This window comes from Pseudopodoces humilis, chromosome 3, assembly GCF_049639895.1.
Source record: "Pseudopodoces humilis isolate 2021_Gansu_Grassland_sample_001 chromosome 3, ASM4963989v1, whole genome shotgun sequence".
NCBI lineage: Eukaryota > Metazoa > Chordata > Aves > Passeriformes > Paridae > Pseudopodoces > Pseudopodoces humilis.
The window spans coordinates 7705539-7724529 of record NC_142202.1 but is presented as its reverse complement, the minus strand read 5'-3'; the positions used below and the strand labels follow the sequence as shown (position 1 = coordinate 7724529).

The 18991-nt window shown below is 40.6% G+C and overlaps 2 protein-coding genes across 2 annotated transcripts in view; both read left to right on the top strand.

Annotated features, from left to right (window-relative positions):
- The first annotated feature begins 2923 nt into the window (after positions 1–2923).
- On the top strand, positions 2924–16732 carry PLEK (pleckstrin). The gene is made up of 9 exons (XM_005525420.3): positions 2924–3106; positions 3646–3801; positions 8514–8695; positions 9730–9821; positions 10646–10830; positions 11976–12080; positions 13757–13840; positions 14491–14560; positions 15396–16732. Exons 1-9 carry the CDS (start codon positions 3059–3061, stop codon positions 15533–15535), a joined length of 1062 nt encoding a protein of 353 aa, XP_005525477.1. The 5' UTR covers positions 2924–3058; the 3' UTR covers positions 15536–16732.
- Positions 16733–16829: 97 nt separating this feature from the next.
- APLF (aprataxin and PNKP like factor) overlaps positions 16830–18991 on the top strand; it is a 28382-nt gene continuing 26220 nt past the window's right edge. Inside the window, exon 1 of the mRNA XM_088053310.1 lies at positions 16830–18189. The gene's annotated coding sequence lies outside the window, so the exon portion shown is untranslated. The remainder of the gene's footprint in view (positions 18190–18991) is intronic.

Genomic DNA, 18991 nt, shown 5'->3' with positions numbered 1-18991 from the left:
GAGAGGACATAGTAAGTTACAGCAGGTTTCCACATTGCAGGTTATCTTCTCTTTCTGACAAAGCTCTTCCTCCCCTCTGTGGAGAGGTAAAAGAAATACAGCTCTTCCTCTCTCTTATGCCCAGTGCTGCCCTTCAGAAATGGCTGGACAAAAAAGACCCACATCCACAGTCCACACTCCCTTGCACCTACACAGCCACTGTGAATTTAAGGACCATTTTGCCTCACATGAATGATTCAGCTCCATCAGCATGTTTCTGTCTGGGGAGAGATGAACTGCTGATTTCCCTGCAGTGGTGTGTGATAAATGAAACCAAACCTCAGCGTGAAAGGAGTGTACCAGACTTGTACAATGGAAGGGCAAAAGGACCAGCTGAGCTTTGAAGATGAAATAGAAACAATATAGAGAAGTGTTCTGAAAGTGGTTGCCTTCAGCTAACATTAGATGGAAGTTATTTTGTGTTTTAACACTGAGTAGAGTAAGTAGTAATGGTAAATTCTGGAGCCTTTGGCTAGGAGCCACTGTGTTTAGATTCACATTTCATACCTCCTAAGACTTTTCATGCAGGTAAGTGAGAAAAAGGAGCTTTTGTGAAATTGTGGAGTCAGCATCCTTTTCTGTTTTCATTAAACCACTTTTTTTCATATTTCCCTTGTCATCTCATAACATCAATTTATTGTGCAGGGCCCTGTCATCCTGATTCAGCACAAACACTGAGTCAGCAGGAGCAGGCAAGCAGGAAAACCTGTGGAAAGGATGCCTGCAGGGAAGAAAATTCTGGCAGGTTCTTTTGTCTTTGCTCCCCATAAGGCCTTCCAGCTGGGGATGGGGCTTCCTTTCCTCAGACCCAAGGTGGGGGAGCAAAATAGAGACAGAAGAAAAAACTAACTGTGATGCTTTTCTCGGTCTTTAATCATAGCTCCAAGCTCTGAAGCATTATGTCCTCAAGGCAGATAATAAAGGGATAATTTGGCTTCCAAATTACACTTTAAGTGTTACTGTTGTCTGTGACCTGTATTTTTGGTTTATCTGATTGGAGAAAAGAAAAAAATTGTATCTTTTCCTGATGATAGAAGCACTGAAATGAAAGGGAAGGAAACAATCTACCTTCTTAAAGCAAAAATAATTAGTGACCAAAAAAGCCATTGTAGAGGAGGACTCTATAAGCTCCTCAGTCTATCAAACATCCTTTTAAGACTTATGGGGGATGAACCCATGTGACCATCACAGAAATATAACTCAGAAATCCAGTTATATTATCTCTGCTCTGGGAATCAAGAGCATCTTCAGTTCATTCCAAGTCCTGGACCTGATAGGCAAATTTTCTACTGTAAATGTTAGACAAGGCTTTTGATCACTTTTTAGTGGTAAATTTTTATGTTTTAGTTCCAAGGGCCATGAAGTTTTATTAGCTCTGTTTGAGTTTCTGTCTGTCATAATTTTTAAATCTGTTTGTTGAATTCAAGTATGCTTCACATCCAGAGAATATATGGAATCTTTGATTGGCAAACTGATGGATGATTGGCTTCATCAGCAACTAGTGCCTTTAACAGCAATAAAATCCTTACAACAGCATGATTTACATGAGCAAAAGAACAATGTACTGGGACAGCAGGTTTTAGAAACCCCAAACAACTTAGTGATAGATGAAATCATCACAAAAAGGTGTGCTTTGGACAGAATGCACTACAAAGTGTTTAACCTGAGACAGGTGGTACAGACAGTGCTCTGCCTGCAGAGAGACTAGATGTGTCATTTGGGCAGCAGCTAGTTGAGAAAGGGAAAAGGAAAAGGAAAAAGGAAAAGGGAAATGGAAAAGGAAAATCTCCATTCAGACAGTGAGGAGAAACACCCAGCAGTTGGGAGGGTGTGAAGCATTGATACACATAATCAAGGAAGGAGTGGAGTCTAATCTGTGGGAATACCCCTAAATAGGCGTCAGTGAGGAATGTCTAGAAAAGGTCTCTGAGGGCTCTTCTGACTCTTTGGTTCTCTATCACAAGTCTTCTGAGTAAGACTTCCTTCAGAGTAAAGGCTGAGACAGAGAGTCATATGGAGAACAGGAATTTCTGTCTGTGAAAAAAGTCCTTGTTTAGGGATCTTTACACTTGTCACTCAGAGGTGACAGATGGAGTCACCCTGGGCTCAATCATCACTTATCTGAATGAGCTTAGCTGCAAAAGTGACCTGGAATCTTGTGCTTGGAAGAACACAAAAGGCTGCTTCAAGATACTATGAAGCAGCCTCTTATCGCTTCCCATATACCCCCACTTTCTTCCATATGGGGAAGAGGGATTGTGACTCTAGTAGTTATAAAAAAACTATGGATTTGCCTTGTCTTTTCCCAAATAAAGCCAAACAAGCTCTGCAGCAAGTAAGAGATGCTTGTAGGAAGCATTCTGTGGACAGTGCTTTATGTAATGCACAGGTCTAATCCATTTGTGCCTATTTGGCAGCTGACGTCTTTGGGGGAGCCTCAGCACCAAAATCCAAAACCTGATCAAGTCTGATAAACAAATTTCTTATCTCAGCAGAGGGTGCATCCTCCTTAGCCAAGTGAGGCTCCTCCACCTTCCTGCCAGGCTCCACATGCTTGCCCACTGGGAGCCAGATTTGGAAGGCAGGGTGAAGTGAAAGCAGTGATGCATTGGAAATCTGTCTCTGAAATCATTTGGCATGCAGCAGGCAGCAGCACCGTGCCCTGATTGTTGTTTTGCTAGAGTTCATGTCTTTGCAGAGCAGGCCCAATTTCTTGTGACTGAACACTAAAGCACTTATTTAATTTCCCAGGATTCTGCCATGGAGGCTGGCTGTATTTGATAGGGTGGGGTGTTTGGTCAGGCTGTTGCCTGTGCTGTCAGAGACAGGCTATAAATACACACGTGCTTCTGCATTTCCCTATCTCTCGCTCTGTAAGAGGAAATGGCCTTGCGATTAGCACTCAGAGGAACTTGTGAAATGACACAGCTGTACTGTAAAAACACCATCCCACAGACTTTGCTGCCAGAGGAACTCAACAGCCAGCACTGACAGACCCGAGAGCAGGACTGCCCAAGCCATGGAGCGAGAGCCGATGCGCATAAGGGAGGGCTACTTGGTTAAGAAGGTAGGTGGGTAGTTTTGGTCTGAGTGAAAGAGGAAAACTAACTCTGAACAGGTTGGGAAGATGTAGGAAAACATTCTGTGAAATCCTGGCAAAGAGGTAACAGGAAATAGCCACAGCCTACTCAGTTGCACTTAATTGGGTTAAACATCAAGGAAGAACAGTGAGATTAAAGGTGTCACCTCACCTTGGCCTCGAGACAGTGTGTTGGGCATTCTTTGGGAAGATGGTTGCTGCTCCACAGCATGCTCTCCTCTGGAGTATTTTGTGGCACAGCCCATAGGAAAAAGCCTTTACTTTTACTTAAATCCACAGTGGCTTCCATTGGCAGAGCATCTACAAGGGGAAATAAATGGTGATCAGAAAAATAACAACAACGTTTAACTCCATAGTAGGATGGGTGTAATTGTGGTTTGTTCTCCTTGAAACACAAACTGTAGTTATTTTAGCACCAGTCAGACATTCCCTGGAAGCTCATATCTTCCTTGGGTATCACCTGAAGAGTGGTTCATTAAACATAATATGTGATTTATTGATGGCAGGGCAGCATGTTTAATACCTGGAAGCCAATGTGGGTTGTGCTCTTAGAAGACGGAATTGAATTCTACAAGCGGAAGGCTGACAACAGTCCCAAAGGGATGATCCCACTAAAAGGAAGCTCTATTCACAGCCCATGCCAAGATTTTGGCAAAAGAATGGTAAGTACTTTTTTAGTAAAAAGAATTGACAGTATACTTATACTTCTGGAAGCACTGAAAAGGCAAAAGGCTGGTGGCTGCAAATTCCTGGCGCTCATCCTATTGGCAATTCTCACCTGCCTTGAGAGGTCACAAGTAGGCTTGGAATTGTGTACTATTTGAACTCAAGAGGACTAATTCAGAAAGCATGCTGGGGGTTGGTTGGTCGGTTTTTATTAAATTTGTGAGTCTCTCAGATAGCAGAAGTAAATTTTATTGGTCTGAAGACATTTTGCAGCTGAATGGCAACAACTCCTGTATTAAATATAAATCTCATTGCCACAGAATGAAGCTGTGGGAAAATATTTTGTGAGCAGGAGAAGCATTTATTTTTTGTCAAGGAACAACTGGCTTGCTCAGACAGGAAGAACATAAATGCTGTGACACACATATTTTGTTACAGGGTTCCTGAAATATAATTTCTGGTAAACCAGAATTTCTCATATGAGCAAAGAATCATACTATTATTCAACTCAGTTTCATCAAATAAGTATCACATCCCCAGGAATTCCTCTGAAAAAGGGGTCCCCCAGAATCTGGAACCACAGTTTAAAGATATTTACTCCACAGGTGCCTGACTAAAGATAGAAGTCTCTGTGAGAGTATTAGAAAAATAGAAAATGTGAGACTGCTGAGACAGTGAACTTTACTTTTTCATGTGAGTAAAGTGAGGATAATTAAACCTGCCCTTAGGTTTTGTAGTTAGTGGAATCAGGATCCTTTGTTTCAGATTTTCAGATTTGGACCTTCTGGCTTTACTTTTTCCTTCTTTTCTTTCTTCTACTTTCCTTTTTTCCTTTTTTTTGGGGGGGGGGGGAAGGGGTGGTATTTATTTTTTGTTGGTTTTGTTTTTTTTTTTTGTTGCAGAACCCATATTTATATGAAAACACGTGTTTTGTATTTAAAAACCCACCTTGATTCTTACTAAGTATTTTCAGAGTTACATCTATCAAGAGAAAGGGCCTGTTAACTTCCAAGCTGTCTTTGAGGCAGACAGAAAAAGGATGGGACAGAGAATAAAGATTGCTGTTAATCCTGTGCTGATTATTTTAACAAGCTTCAGCACAACACTCCTTACTCTGTACATGAGGTATAAAGGGTACTATGTTCAAGAATATCACAGACCTACATTGTAATGGTAGAAATTAAGTTTTTCTCGCAAAACATCCTTTTCCAAACAGTTTTGTGTTGGGTTTTGTTTTTTTTCCTTTAACTCCCAGAAAGGCACTGCCATCATTATTGTTTCATAGTAGTTGCTTGAAAATGTCAGTAACACATTTACAGTAAAGGAAAAATAATTCACCAGCAAATGTGCATTCAACAAAGTAGACATAGAGGTCTGAAGTACCTGATGTCTGCTGAAGGCAGAGTGAGAGAGATCCTCACCTGCCCAAAGGGTTTCTTTGGGATATACCAGTCTCCAGAAGGTGCAGTATCTGTATGGAAGGGTGATAGTCTCTGAAGATTATTCATTTGTCTGCACTGGGTTTTATGTTATGCTTCATTTTACATTAGGTGTTTACATAATGAGATTTATGTTATATTTCATTTTGCTTCCTGGGGTCTTTTCTGAGGGATAATAAAGACAAAGAGAGACCCAGGGGTCGAGGCACCCAAAATAGCTTTTCATAAATGATATTTTCTGCAGGGTTTGCTGAAGTCAGTGGAAACAATCAAAATTACTTCAGCAGGCATTGGAGCAGATCCTCCATATGAGGTGGTGAGATTGTTCTGCAAGTCCATAAACCAGCCCTGGAGATGGATTTTCTCTAAAAATTTGCATTGTTCAAATAGTGAAAAATTGAACATGCTCATTCATATGAGCAAAGCTATCTCCAGGATTGTTCTTACAAGTATAATATGATTAAACCTAAGTTTCTACGTGTATTCCTTGGAAACATAGTATCTTTATTTTTGCATCATACATTTTACATCTTTACTGTACTGTTGAATTCAATGCCTCTGCATTCTGTTCTGGCTTCTCACTGGTTATGTGTCAAAAGATACATTTTTCCTCCTGTGGGAATTATTCTGGTTCTTAAGTTTACATGGCTAGAAATGAAAGTGTATTTTCAGGACAGGAGTTATATGTTAATTATACGGTAATTATATGGAATATGGTGAATAGTGGGATAATTCTCCTTGGGTCAGTTTTAAGTATAGTCTCATTTCTCTGGGCCCAGTTTGGAGCAGAGACTGTTGGGCCACAGACAAACTTCTGTATTTCTCTGGTTAAATTTTTGAATCAGCTTGTGTATCTGCACCAGGACCTTGTTTGAAAGCTCAGAGAACATCACCAACACGCTTGGTTTACTACACCAATTGCAAAATGCAGGTGCTGAGGGGGAAAGAAGCAATCTTGGATTTGTTAAGCACATATAAAGGCTGTTCAGAAGGGGCTGCAACTGCATATTTTGAGATTATATTTCAAAATGCATTCACCACTGTTTGCTGTCCTTGATGTGATGTTCGATCATTGTTTAATGTGACATAAATTTTGATATTCTTCAGCTTTTTCCATTTCCCCCATGTTTTTTTTGTGAATAGCATTGTTGTGTTTGGTTGCTTATGGTTAGATTCGTCTTTCCCAGTTTAAACTATCTAAAATGTTGGTATTTACTTTAGTCTAATGCTGTAATTTTCTCAAAACCACAACCAGATATACATCATCAGAGGGAGGCTTGGTCACATCTAGGACTGGAGACTCAACCTCTTTACCAATTTCAGAGGAAGCTTGGAATTCTGTCTAGCTTACTGGCCTAACTTCATAAATGTTAAAAAGAAAGGTCTTTGCCAGTCTTCTCCATGTGCTGAAAATGAAAACTCTTCTTTAGCATTTCACTGTTGCTTCTCAGCTCTTTGAGAAGGTTAATTTTTTCCTTTGGTAATAAATCTTGTCAATGCTTTGGTGTTTCATTCTGTTAATCTGGAGTGTTAGCTTGACTGTTGAATACTGGGATTTGGATAGATCTGTCTTTTTGTTTGTCTCATGCACTGTACATTGATTTTCAGTACGTAGGTCTTTCCTGCATAACAGAAAAGGTGAGTATTGCTGGAAATATGAACAGTATCAGATAAGAAAAGGTTGCTTTTCTGTCTGAGATGGATTTTTGAGGACTCATTGCTTTGTAAGTTTGAAATGTATCTTCCATGAAATTCAGTTGGACTACTGCACGATTTCAGAGTGTCAGAATTTTTCCTGTTGGCCATTGTTTGAAAAAGGCTTGCAAGGGATGTTCAGAAACGTTACAAACATGAGATTCAGCAGAGCCAGTGTGTTGATTTCACTGATGTAAATTTGCTGCTCTTTGGCAGTAGCCTTTGCTTTCCTTTCCCTCACCACATCATGCTGTTGGCTTGTGGCTTAGCTTGGCATTTTTAGACACCTGCTGAGTCAGAACCTGTGATATTTATTATAACACAACTAACAGAACAAATTAGTGTCACTAATGGGGAACTGTATTTTAGAGGAAGTGGAAACATGAGTAATTAGATCCAGATTTTCCATTCAGAAGATCACTGGATGGAAATGAGTTCAAACAGTGTAAACTTTGTTGCATAGTTTTGTGGGTTTATTTTTGTTTTGTTTTGCTTTGTTTTCCAGGTTATTGTTATTTTTTCTGTTTACAGCTACCTCTAGAGGATCTATTCTCATTTTTGAATAAAACAGTCTCTTCATTGTTGCTAGTGTGTTTAGATAGGTGATTCTAAGGTGTAGCCAAGGGTTGGATGTATCATCTCCCTACTAAGCCATTAAAGGCTTACTAGGCTGCAAATGTACTCAGGTACTCTCCAGTGTATGGCTTTTTTCCCCTTGTGAGTCAGTAGCTGAATATGGTGTGGGGTATTTTTCCTCCTTAGATTGCTCTAAACAAATTTACATCCCTTGTAAGCCTGCAGGGGCTGGGTGCTTCTGAAGCCTTAGGATTTTAACTTTCATATTTTTCAAATCCTGTAGTGCCTTAGTGTATAACTCTAAAATTCCATATAGAGTGTTAGCTACTGTCTTCACATTTTGATCAGACAAAACAATTCCTCTAGACCTGAAGCTCAAGGACACCTCACTGTCTCAGGCCCCAAAAGTATAAACAAAAGTGAATTGTGGGGAAGCAGACTGGTGGTATAAGACTTCATTACCTGAAGCTGTAACTGGAAGATTAACATATTAAGATATGTAAATGGACCAAACTTGTATCTGTCTGAAAAACTCGTGGGGTGTAGCCTCTCAGAGACTTCTGACTGCCCGTGGTGTGTCTATTGAAGGCCTTCAATAAATACCTGCTTTTATTCTCTTAATCTTGTCTAGGCTCTGTTCCAGGTAGCCATCCCAAGGAATCACTTCAGCCTTTCAGCTGTGTTGAACTTCCCAGCAAAAGTTACAATCAGCAGCTCTATTGGTGCCACACACCTTACTGACAATATCAGGGATCAGTCAGTGGAGTAACAAAAGCATTCAGTTATGTGCAGTATTTGTTCTTCATTTCCTTCGGAGTTTCTATAATTTTAAGATTTAAAGTGTTTTTAATTAAAAGATTAAAGTGTCTCTAAGGCACTTTCCATAGTCCTTAGGCATAGGTAAGTTGTATATTGTGGTGGTACTAACTTAATTGTGCCCAACTGGCTACACCAAAGTAACTTTTAAAATAAAAAACTCCCATAATTTATCATTCCAGTTTGTCTTCAAGCTCACTGTGGCCAAGCAGCAGGACCACTTTTTCCAAGCTGCCTACCTGGAGGAGAGAGACGCCTGGGTGCGGGATATCAAGAAAGCAATTCATCGCATAGATGGAGGCCAAAGGTTTGCCAGAAAATCCACAAGAAAATCTATCAGATTGCCTGAAACAATCAATCTGAGGTTTGTTCTCACAGCTCTGCGCCCCCATTTACTTCCACCTGCAGTCAGTGTGTCAGACATGTAACCTTGGTCAGGAAGGACAATGAGCCTGTCTGTCCATGGATGATTCTCTCACAGCCCTTCCTGCACGACTAAAAATTTCAGTTTGTACAACGTGTCAGAAATGAGCTAGCAATCAGAACTGGGAAGCTCTTTTAAATATACTATCATTTACCAAAAAATGCTTATTTATCAAAGGCTTTTGCTGATAAAAGGATTTCTGGGCATACTGTGGTGAAAGAGGATACACAGCCAAAGTGTGACTCTTCCAGGAGAAGCATTTTATATAATAAAACATTTATTACAAAAATATTTTAGACCTTTAGTTTCCTCTCAAAAGAAATGCTGATGTTAGCCTAGTTTTTGGATGGTGAGGAGACTGTGGTGCCTGCCAAAGAACATGAAACTGGCAAAGGCAGAAGAGATAAAGGGAAGCAATCTGTTAGTACTTTTTAAAATCAAGGATGACTTGTTTTCTGTCTCTGAGCTGTAAATACCAAGATAAAAATGAGCCTGAAGTGTTCTTATAAGACAGTAAAACTGCACAGGGCCAAGATCATCTGAGAGCATGCAGGCTCTGGCACAGGGAGAGGTTTTCTGCTCAGCCCAGAACCTTTGGGTGAACACAGAACACAGCAGTGAAATGAACTCTCCCACTGGGGCTGTGGGGCCCTGTGAAAGTGCCTCAGCAGTGGGCGTTCTTCTCTTCACGCTACAGTCACCACAAATAGCTGCATTCTCAAAATAGGGAGATGTGGTGAGCCCTTTGTGCACTCCACCCTCTGCTCCCACAGCTGTGAGGTAATGTAGTGAGACCTCCAGGCTTTGCGGCTTGAATTTTTCAGGAGATGCAGGAGATGAAACTACGCTGTGTTACAGCCCTGTAGAGAGCCATGTCCCAACAAAACATGAAGCCCCCATGAATGACAATGACATTATTGTACAAACTGGCAAAACCTTTTGCTAACAGTTTCTGTGGTTCTTTTCATGCACAGTGCTTTGTACCTCTCAATGAAAGATCCTGAAAATGGAATAAAGGAGTTGAAGCTGGAAAAAGATAAAAGAGTGTTCAATCACTGCTTTACAGGTAAGGAGCTCCTGTCCCTCTATTCCATACAATAAAGGGAGCACAGAGTTGAAAAACTAAAGAGATTAAACAGCTCTAAGTTCTGTAGAGCACAGAAAGGTTTGACGTTTTCTTGACTAACCCAGGAGATGCTCAAAGGATATATCTTGGAAAAGTGTTCAGTTATTGCCATGGTAAACAAAGGAGAAGGATGAAATTTTACCAGTGTCAGAAAGATTGGAGTAATCTTTTGAGTAGATTGTAGTGTGAAACACTTAACTACAGAAAAATTATTCCATTCTGAATTTTTCATCACTGAAAGGTGTCCCATTGTAATTCCTGCTTCTCTCCAAGTGAAATCCGTGTTTGTGCAAAAACACATGGATGTAGCATGTGAGGACATTGTTTAGTGGTGGACATGGCTGGGTTAATGGTTGGACTGATGATCTTGGAGCTCTTTCCCAGCTTCAGTGATTCTATGATTCTGTAAGTCACCCTGTTTCCAGAAGCACTATGTTAGTAGCACAGCAGCCTGGAAGGCTGCCTTTTCCAGGCTTGGCCAGTCCCTGTTTTTGGGGCTTCCCAGCTCCTCTCTGCATCCCCTCCCAGCTCTCTTCTCCCTCAGGAATGGTGTTTGAGAGCTGTCCTGGCCCCTGCTGTCAGCTGGCAGGGCTGTGCCTCACTAGATGGTCAAGAACTTCTCTAGATTAGCTTCCCATGTTGTTGCTAAGAACATTTCTTCAGGAGATCGATGAATACATGGAGCAGGCTTGTTTTCTGTGTGCTTTTAGGCTTCTTCATGTCTGTCTTGGCTTGTGGCTGACATTTTGTTCCTTTATAACCAGGCACCTGTGTGATTGACTGGCTGGTGTCCAGCAGCTCCATCCGAAATCGCAAAGAAGGTCTCCTGCTTGCCTCTTCCCTCCTGAGCGAAGGCTACCTACAGCCTGCTGGGGATACATCCAAGGCAGCTGCTGAGGGACTGTCAGACACCCCCTTCCTAGATCTCAGTGATGCCTACTACTACTTTGTGAGCATTGTATTCTGGTTTTCTATTGTCTCAGACTTACTGATACTCTGCTCTTCTCATGCTTCTTGTTGGGCTTCTTAAATCCTGGAGGAAAGATTGTACAGGAATAGAGAAATCTATCTTAATTGTCTTTTTCCTGTGATACTCAGAATGAGCCTGCTCACTTTAATAGTTGTTACCAGACAGGGTTTTTTTCTGGCATCCTTCTAAGTGTGAATTGAGTGCTGAGACCAAGATGGGTTCTTTTTAACTTAGCCCTTGTTCCTGGTAATTGTACTGGTGACCAGGATTTAACCATCTGTTTTCCTGTTGACTCAGTGGAAGAAAAGAGACTAAATCATTATCACAGAGTGGCAGAAGCTACAAACCCATTTTTGTGCAGAGCCATTAAATCTGGCTCAGTATAAGTGTGCACCCACACAGCTTGCCTGTGAGCAAAGAACTAAAAGTTTTTTAATATCCCCCAGTAACCTGTCCTGGGTGTCATACCCAGCCTTCTCCATTTATTACTTCATATTCTGTGAAGAACTTGAAATATCACAGCCAAATACTGTTTGAAAGATATTTGGCTTATGGACCTAGGCTAACAGAAAAGCATGCTTTCTATAAAGTGAAAACAAGTAAATTGGTATTACAATTCTATTTGTATTTACCACATGGAATCATTTGGCTTCAGCAAAATGACTCTCCCACTACTCATTTGTTTTCCTGAATGTGTTTGGGAGACTTTACCAGTTCAGCAGAGACACTGCAGCCTTGTGGCCTCCTGGGATGCTTCTTGTAGCAGCCTTTGTGTATTCTGCTTGCTTCTGGATCATTTCTAGTGTGATTCAATACCAATGTGGTGTGAGGATGCCACAGTAAGTCAGTGTCTGACTTGGTATCACAGAAGTGTAGTCCCACCGCACACTGAAATGTGTCCATGGTGATTTGGAGAGCTCCTCAACTTCACTGGGAGGCTTCTTCAGTAAAAGGTTAGATTATTTAACAGTAACCATAACAACAACAACAAGAACAAAAATAATATTTTCTTTGGGGTGGCAAAAAACAGGCTGGAAGGAAGCCAAAAGAAGCCAGACTGGTACATGTACATAAGCATGCAGCAGCTGTGCAATTTCTGTAACATTTCTCTTGTGGTCTTGCAGCCAGACAGTGGATTTTTCTGTGAGGGATATTCCAGTGATGATGATGTGGTCCTAAAAGAAGAATTCAGAGGCACAATTGTCAAACAAGGATGTTTGCTGAAACAGGTCAGTATTGCTCATCTTCCGTCCTGTCCAGGATGATGTTACATGGGTGCAAGATTACTCTTTTACACTTAAAAACTTTAGGTAAGAGAGAAGCTATCCTATGGCATCTCCACACTTGGCAGATTTCATCTCTGTCCCTCTTGCCTTTGCACAAGGAACACTTGCTGCAGCATGGCAGCAGGACTCTGGACAAATATTGCAAGGTTTATTGCTCTTACCACAAAATAAAACAGTTAATAGCTTTAATTAGGAAAGAGTCCTAAGACAGAAGATGTGACAAGTCATTGGTACAATGCAAAACTGAACTCAGGTAAAAAAGCTGCTGCTCCTGTGTCCCTCTGGACACACAACTGGGTTCAGTTGTCAGATTTCATGGACTTTTTCAGCATGCTTGAGCCAAGGAGTTATTTCAGTCACTAATGTTCGATGTGTAAGACAGAAGGTAACTGGATACCTTCCTTTATAGCAAAACTTTAAGCTATACAGTGAATGTCATGTTTCCAGGGCCATTGCAAGCAGATATTAGTGAACTGAAAGCAGAATCAGGATTCTTCAATGAATAAAATAGGTCAGGTGGAAGGGACCAGCAACAATCCTCTGGTCCAACAGCCTGACCACTTCAGGGCTGACCAAGGGTTAAAGCACATTGTTAAGGGTTTGTTAAGGGTTGTCCAAAAGCTTCTTACACATTGACAGACATGGTGCACTGACCACCTCTCTAGGTAGCCTGTTGCAGTGTTTGACCATCATCTCTCTAAAAAAATGTTTCCTAATATTGAGTCTGAACCTTCACCATTAAAATTGGGGGCCTGAGAGCTTTTTGGTGGTGCTCATATGTACTTCTCTTGATTAATCAGTTCACTCAAAAGCAATGGAAGAATTTAGACCCACACCTTGCTGCTCTTTTAGACTGTCATGTTCACATCAACCTAATTAGTAAGAGCTCCCATGCAAACAGTAGCTAATTGAGAAACCTGCATTTTGAAATGCCAGAGGAAATGATTCATGACAATCTTCCACCAGTGTGAGTCTGCACTTGGTCACCCTCAGTGAGTTGTGGGTCATTGCTTGGAAGGGTCACTGCTTCTGCTGAAAATGCTTTCAGTGGGTCTAAACCTCCCACACCCATTCTTTTCAGTGATGAAAACAGGCCACAAGGCACCCACGCCCATATTTCTGCCTGATCTTCTCAGCCATGAGCCCTCCAGGGTGTTTAAGCCAGATAAGCTCTTTCTTTGTTATCTTTGCAGGGACAGAATCATCCTTGCCAATAATTCAAGCCATTTTTTCTAGCAAGCAGATAAACCAAATTCTCACAGATCTCACATGAGTGTCATGACTACCAGACTGTGTGATATATTTAGGGGAATCTCCCATGTTGAAGCTCCTCTGCTTTACACACAAAAAAACCCCAATCAAACAAACAAAAAACCACAAACAAAACAAACAAACAAAAAACAAAAAAAAGAGACACATAAAGCATTTTGACAGTCCAGCTCTTGTGCAAAAGATTGGAATGTAGAAAAGGCAGATTCAAGTCCTACTCCAGTGAATATTTCCTATCCATAATATTCAGGTCTTTTTCCCTTTTTTATTTGCCTGTCCTCTCATGTGTGGATAAGATTTGCATGCAGGCAAAGCAGCTCCATGACATTCCTGGTTTTGAATTTTCCTAGGGACATCGGAGGAAGAACTGGAAAGTGAGGAAGTTTGTTTTAAGAGATGATCCTGCATATCTTCACTACTATGATCCTGCTGGAGTAAGAGACATTTGGTTTATTTCCCTGTTTGTTTTGAATCCAGTGCCTCTGGTACCTGGAGTATTTGCATGAGACTGTGACAGGCAAGATCAGGCAGGACAGTGGGACTGTTTGTTCTCACATGGCCTAGCCATCCTCTGGAAAAGCAGAGTGAAGGACAGTTTCTGGGGCTGTCAAGTCAGGGTGGCAAGTGCCACCCAGACCTGGGAACAAGTAACACTGAACTGTATTTTCCCCTCTTATCTGTGATTAATTATAATTAATGAGTACTCTCACTTGATCAAATTAGGTCCTAAGTATAAATGAACAAAATATAGTGGTTTTTTTCAGTTTATATTTGAAGTATTTGCCGTGCCAAGCTGAGACATGGCATCCTATTTCTTGTGCATTTCTAAGGGGCCCATTCCCATGCTAAATACTCTGCAGATCCTGAATTCTAAATCACAAGAGATTCCTTATTTATTTGTAAGCCTTTCTCTTACCCCCATCCCTCCATGTCACACACAGACTGAAGATCCCCTGTTCTCTCAGGTGAGACATACTAAGTAATCAAATGGTTTTGTCTCTGTTCTGGAAATCTAGCCATAATTAACATGCTGCTGGTTTTAGAAGTGTTGCATCTCATTTTGATTTCATTTTCTTCTCCCTAGGGAGAAGAACCACTGGGGGCAATTCACTTGAGAGGCTGTGTGGTGACAGCAGTGGAAGATATGCCAGACAGTAAGGAACCATACTGAATGAGCTCTCTAATAAGCTTTTGGTACAACCCCCTCCTTTCAATCTGCCTAAAATCACAAGTGTTTTATATTCCAAAGCAACCTATGTACAACAATTCAGTAATTCCAGTAACTGGTCTCTCTCTTGCTGTGTGAATTAATGGGGAAGGGTACTGTGGTAAAGGTAGCAATAGGGAATCTTGTGTGTTGTCAGTACTTTAGGGGAAGCTGGTCAAAAGGGTGACACAAACCCTGTGTTAGGACAACTGGCCTTTAGGCAAAGTAAACTGAGTTTGATCTCTTTAGTTAATGAACTTGGGAGGGAAGCTTCATGCTGGAAATGGTTATGCCAACAAATTGTTACTGTCCACCTTCTCTTCCCTCCCAAAGCTAGAAGCTGTGGGAACAGAAATGGTGCTGCTGCAAGGACCAAGAAACATTAATTTCATGCATTCTCCTCTCCACAAGAGAGGCTGGCTGTCATATCCAGCAAGATAGTTTATTGGCACCTCAGGAAAGAAACAGATGGATGTGACATAAATGCAAACATCTTGTTTTCATAGATGGCAAGGCATGGGAGGGTTTGATCTGTCTGCAGGATTGCAGATCCTTCCATGGTTTGAGACCAACAAACTAGAGACTCCTGAAGGTGAAACATGCAGAATTCATGAGGGTTTCTCTGAGATAGATACTTGTCTCTTGGACCCAATCTTTGTGAAGGCCTGATCAGGCTCAATTGTAGAAAGAAAGGAGATCCCCTTACAGTGTGTAAAGGAGGAAATATTGGAAGTACAAGAGTTTTTTCACTCATAGATGACTTTCTTATTTTTTCCCTGTAGCCAAGAAGTATGATGCTGAGAACATCCTCTTTGAAATCATCACAGCAAATGAAATCCACTATTACTTGCAAGCAGCCTCATCCACAGAGCGTACAGAGTGGATCAAAGCAATCCAGTCAGTTGCTAGGACTGGTAAATGAAGATGATCTTCCAACAAGAAGACAGATAAATTAAATTAGTTACTCAAAACAGAATTTAGCATTTCACCAAGAGAAAGCAGTATCATCCCAAAGGGCACAAGCCCTTTGGGGTCGAGGACTGGGTGGAAGTTTCAATCCTATAGTTGGCACTAACAAACTAACATTTTTTCACTTGTGTTATGGTAATATTTTACTAAAGTATCACATAGAACATGCCATAGTGTGTGTTTCTTAATCAGTCTGCCTTGAGAAGGCTGTACCTGTTGCCATAGCTGATAGTGGGAATCTCACCATTAACAGGGGACAGAGGCATGTCACTGACAGAGAGGACCTCAATTAATCACCCTCTTCAGCCTGTGACGTGTTTCAGGATTTTCATGTATTTCAGTCTTCTCCAGACAATTTTTACACTTTCTTCTTTACCAGATCAGGTTGCTGCTTGTTCACTGATACAGATAATGACATAGATATAAGGAAAAGAAGTAATTTGGAAACCTGATCCACTCCTTTATAATCTGTCAGCATTAAGGGGAGGAAGAATGCAGACAACTATGGAAACACCATGTGGACCGAGTGTGACTCCAAGACAGCAGTATGAGGAAAAGTCTCTCCCCACAGTATTTCAAACACAAAGCAATCTCACTTCAAACTCCCTATCACCCAATTTTAAGCCTTGGCAAATTTTTCCACAAGAATCTGCCCTGGGACCATTGTTTCCCTTTATTTATGTCTACAAAGCAGATGCTGGGTTGTCATGTACTATTTGAATTAAGAATCTTGCAGGAGAAGGGAAAGGAGGCAAGGGTTGGTTACTTGAACTACTGATTGAAGTGGTTTCAATTAGATTTTACTTTTTTAACCTCCAGGAACATACTGAGTCCTTGATTCTGTGCCTTAGTAATATAAAAGAAACCTTTTGCTTATAACTGAAATAAAAGTTTTTATTTGATAGGGTCAGTTCACCTGATTAATCCTTGTATTTTTGTCTGACTGTATATCAAACAAACTTCTAAGTCTTAAAGTCTAAGAAGGAGTTGAAAATCAAGTTAATGTCAGATTGTGCATGTAGGCTGTTCCTAGTTTGAGTGAAGGAAACTTCAAAATCTTTAAAAATCTCTTCATAGATCTAATAAGATACCTTATCCTTAAGAATTCTGATTGGAATCTCTTCCATCTAAAAATAAATGTGGAGCTAAAGCTTCTCTTCAGTTGTGCTTAATTATACCTGTAACTGAGCTAATGAGCCTCAAGCCCTGTTGCCTTGCATAACTTATCCCAAAGAAAACACAGCCCTGCAGGAGCAGCAGGCTGAGACACTGCATCATCATGTCCACTTAATTTGGCCAGCAGAAATCAGCTTCTGGCAGGCATTTCCTGTCTCATGCAAGCTAACAAGATCATTGAAGTCTGATATGTCATTCTGAGGAAGGAAGACTTATGGTAAAAAGATCCAGTGTTTGCTCAGTCTGCTTTCTTGATAATTGCTGCTTCTTGTTGCTTATTTTTGCTTTCAGAGCTCACTAACCCAAAAATACCCAAGGGCACAGGAAGAGAAAAAAACACCCCACACAACCAAACAACAGAAACTTGTCCGGCTGATAAAAAAAGAGGGACGTGACTGCCACAATTTAATAAAACTAAAATGTTTTACCAGTCTATGACCTTACCATTTAAACTTGTGCCCAGTCCAAGGTACGGCTGTCCACTTATGAATGGGGTTTTCTCAGGCAGAGGATGACAGTCAGTGTATTTATGGAAGAGCTCTTATGTTTGTACCATCCTATATTAACAGGGTCTGTGACCCCATACCTAGTGCTTCAGAAGACACATTTCGAGGATTTGTAGGTGCCTCTGCTTCTTGGCAGCAGTGAGAAGACCTTATCCAAGGGAATTCAGTATTGGAAAGCAAGTACATGTCTATCAGAGATGATGAGGCCAGCCCAGTAGCTCAGAAGGAATGGAAGAGGCACAGATCCTGAACACTGGCACAAAGAAGAGAGATAGCTTTGTGCAAGGAACGACTAAACAAAAGGGAGAAAACAGAAGAGCAGAACTACATGTGTCATGCTTCCTCTAACTTTCACCCTCTATTTAAATCACACTTCTACTACACCCTCAGCAATTACTACGTTAACATTAGTTTATTTTTTACTTATGAAAAAAACTAGTCTGAAGGACAGCAAAATAAACAAACCATTATGGATAAGGATTGTATTTATTGTCTTCAGCTACTGAAAGACTTGTATAATATAATCTCATATAAATATCCTCTTAAGTTCATTTTTGTCTTGCCACAACTTGCACTGAGCAATTTTCCCTCCCCTGGAACACTGCCTACGTGCTTACTACAGTCAGGGTCAGATTTTTGGGAATGTTGACTAAGCACACACCCATAAAAACACCAACACAGCCACAACGCTCCTACTTCCACTTTAAAATAAAGTTTAAAAGAAAATGGTATGAAGAAAACCACAAACACAGATGATGAAAATATAATAACCCCAGCCCAACAAACTTTCAGCTACAGGTGTTAGTACTTCTTATAATCCAACAGACAGCACATATGGAGGTAGTTTGGACTTAATATGTCTCTAGTAATTTTTTCAAAGAGCTGCTTACTTTCCCAGCCCCACAGCTTTCTTCTGAAGAGTAAGGTGATATAATTTTGTTGATAAGTATAGCTATTTTGGTGCTCTTCTTTGCAGTGTGCTGTCTTTGCTTTTTATTTGAAAGAATAATTAAAGTGTGAAAGGTCTACTGAAAATGTGTTTTAGTAATAGAACAGTTTGCTTAGTAATATTTAATCAATGTTTGTTCATAAAGATGAAAAAACTCATTAAGGCTTCTGATGTATCTCACATTTACTGTCAATCCTCTCTTTTAGAAAAGTTTTTGTTATAATTTCTTCTCGCAATATTGTATATAACTCTTCAATGCAGTAGTACCTCTTCTGTCTTTGGCTTAGAGTTCACTTTACTGCAAATGTTAAACAGCTATTTCCCCGCCCCCTAATTTGTTCTCCAATATTTGAGAAGTTATTTGAAGTTTAAACTACTTGCTTCACGGGGCTCTTGATTAGTGCTTTTCACTGTTTGAACTGTTCCTCTGTTTGTTCTGAGTGCAAGCTTGGGCAACACTGAAATCCAGAAAAAAATTCCTTAAATAATTGTTTTGGCGGGGGCATTTAAGAAACATTTAAGTAGGGTGGGAGTTTTTGTGGGAGGGCAGTGGGGTGGGAATGGTTTGGGTTTTTTGGTTGTTCTTTTTCAGTTTGTACCTTTTAAAACTGGAGGAGACTATAGGAGGAACCTGAAAAAGCAAAATGAGTAGATATGAGTTCTCTGCAGGCTGTTGGTTATTTCTGTGGGTGCCTTCAGTTTGTGTTTTGAAAAGTGCACATGTTTTTTTGTTTGTGAACTGTGATATTCTTGTTGATGTATAGAGGTTTTTCTGTGC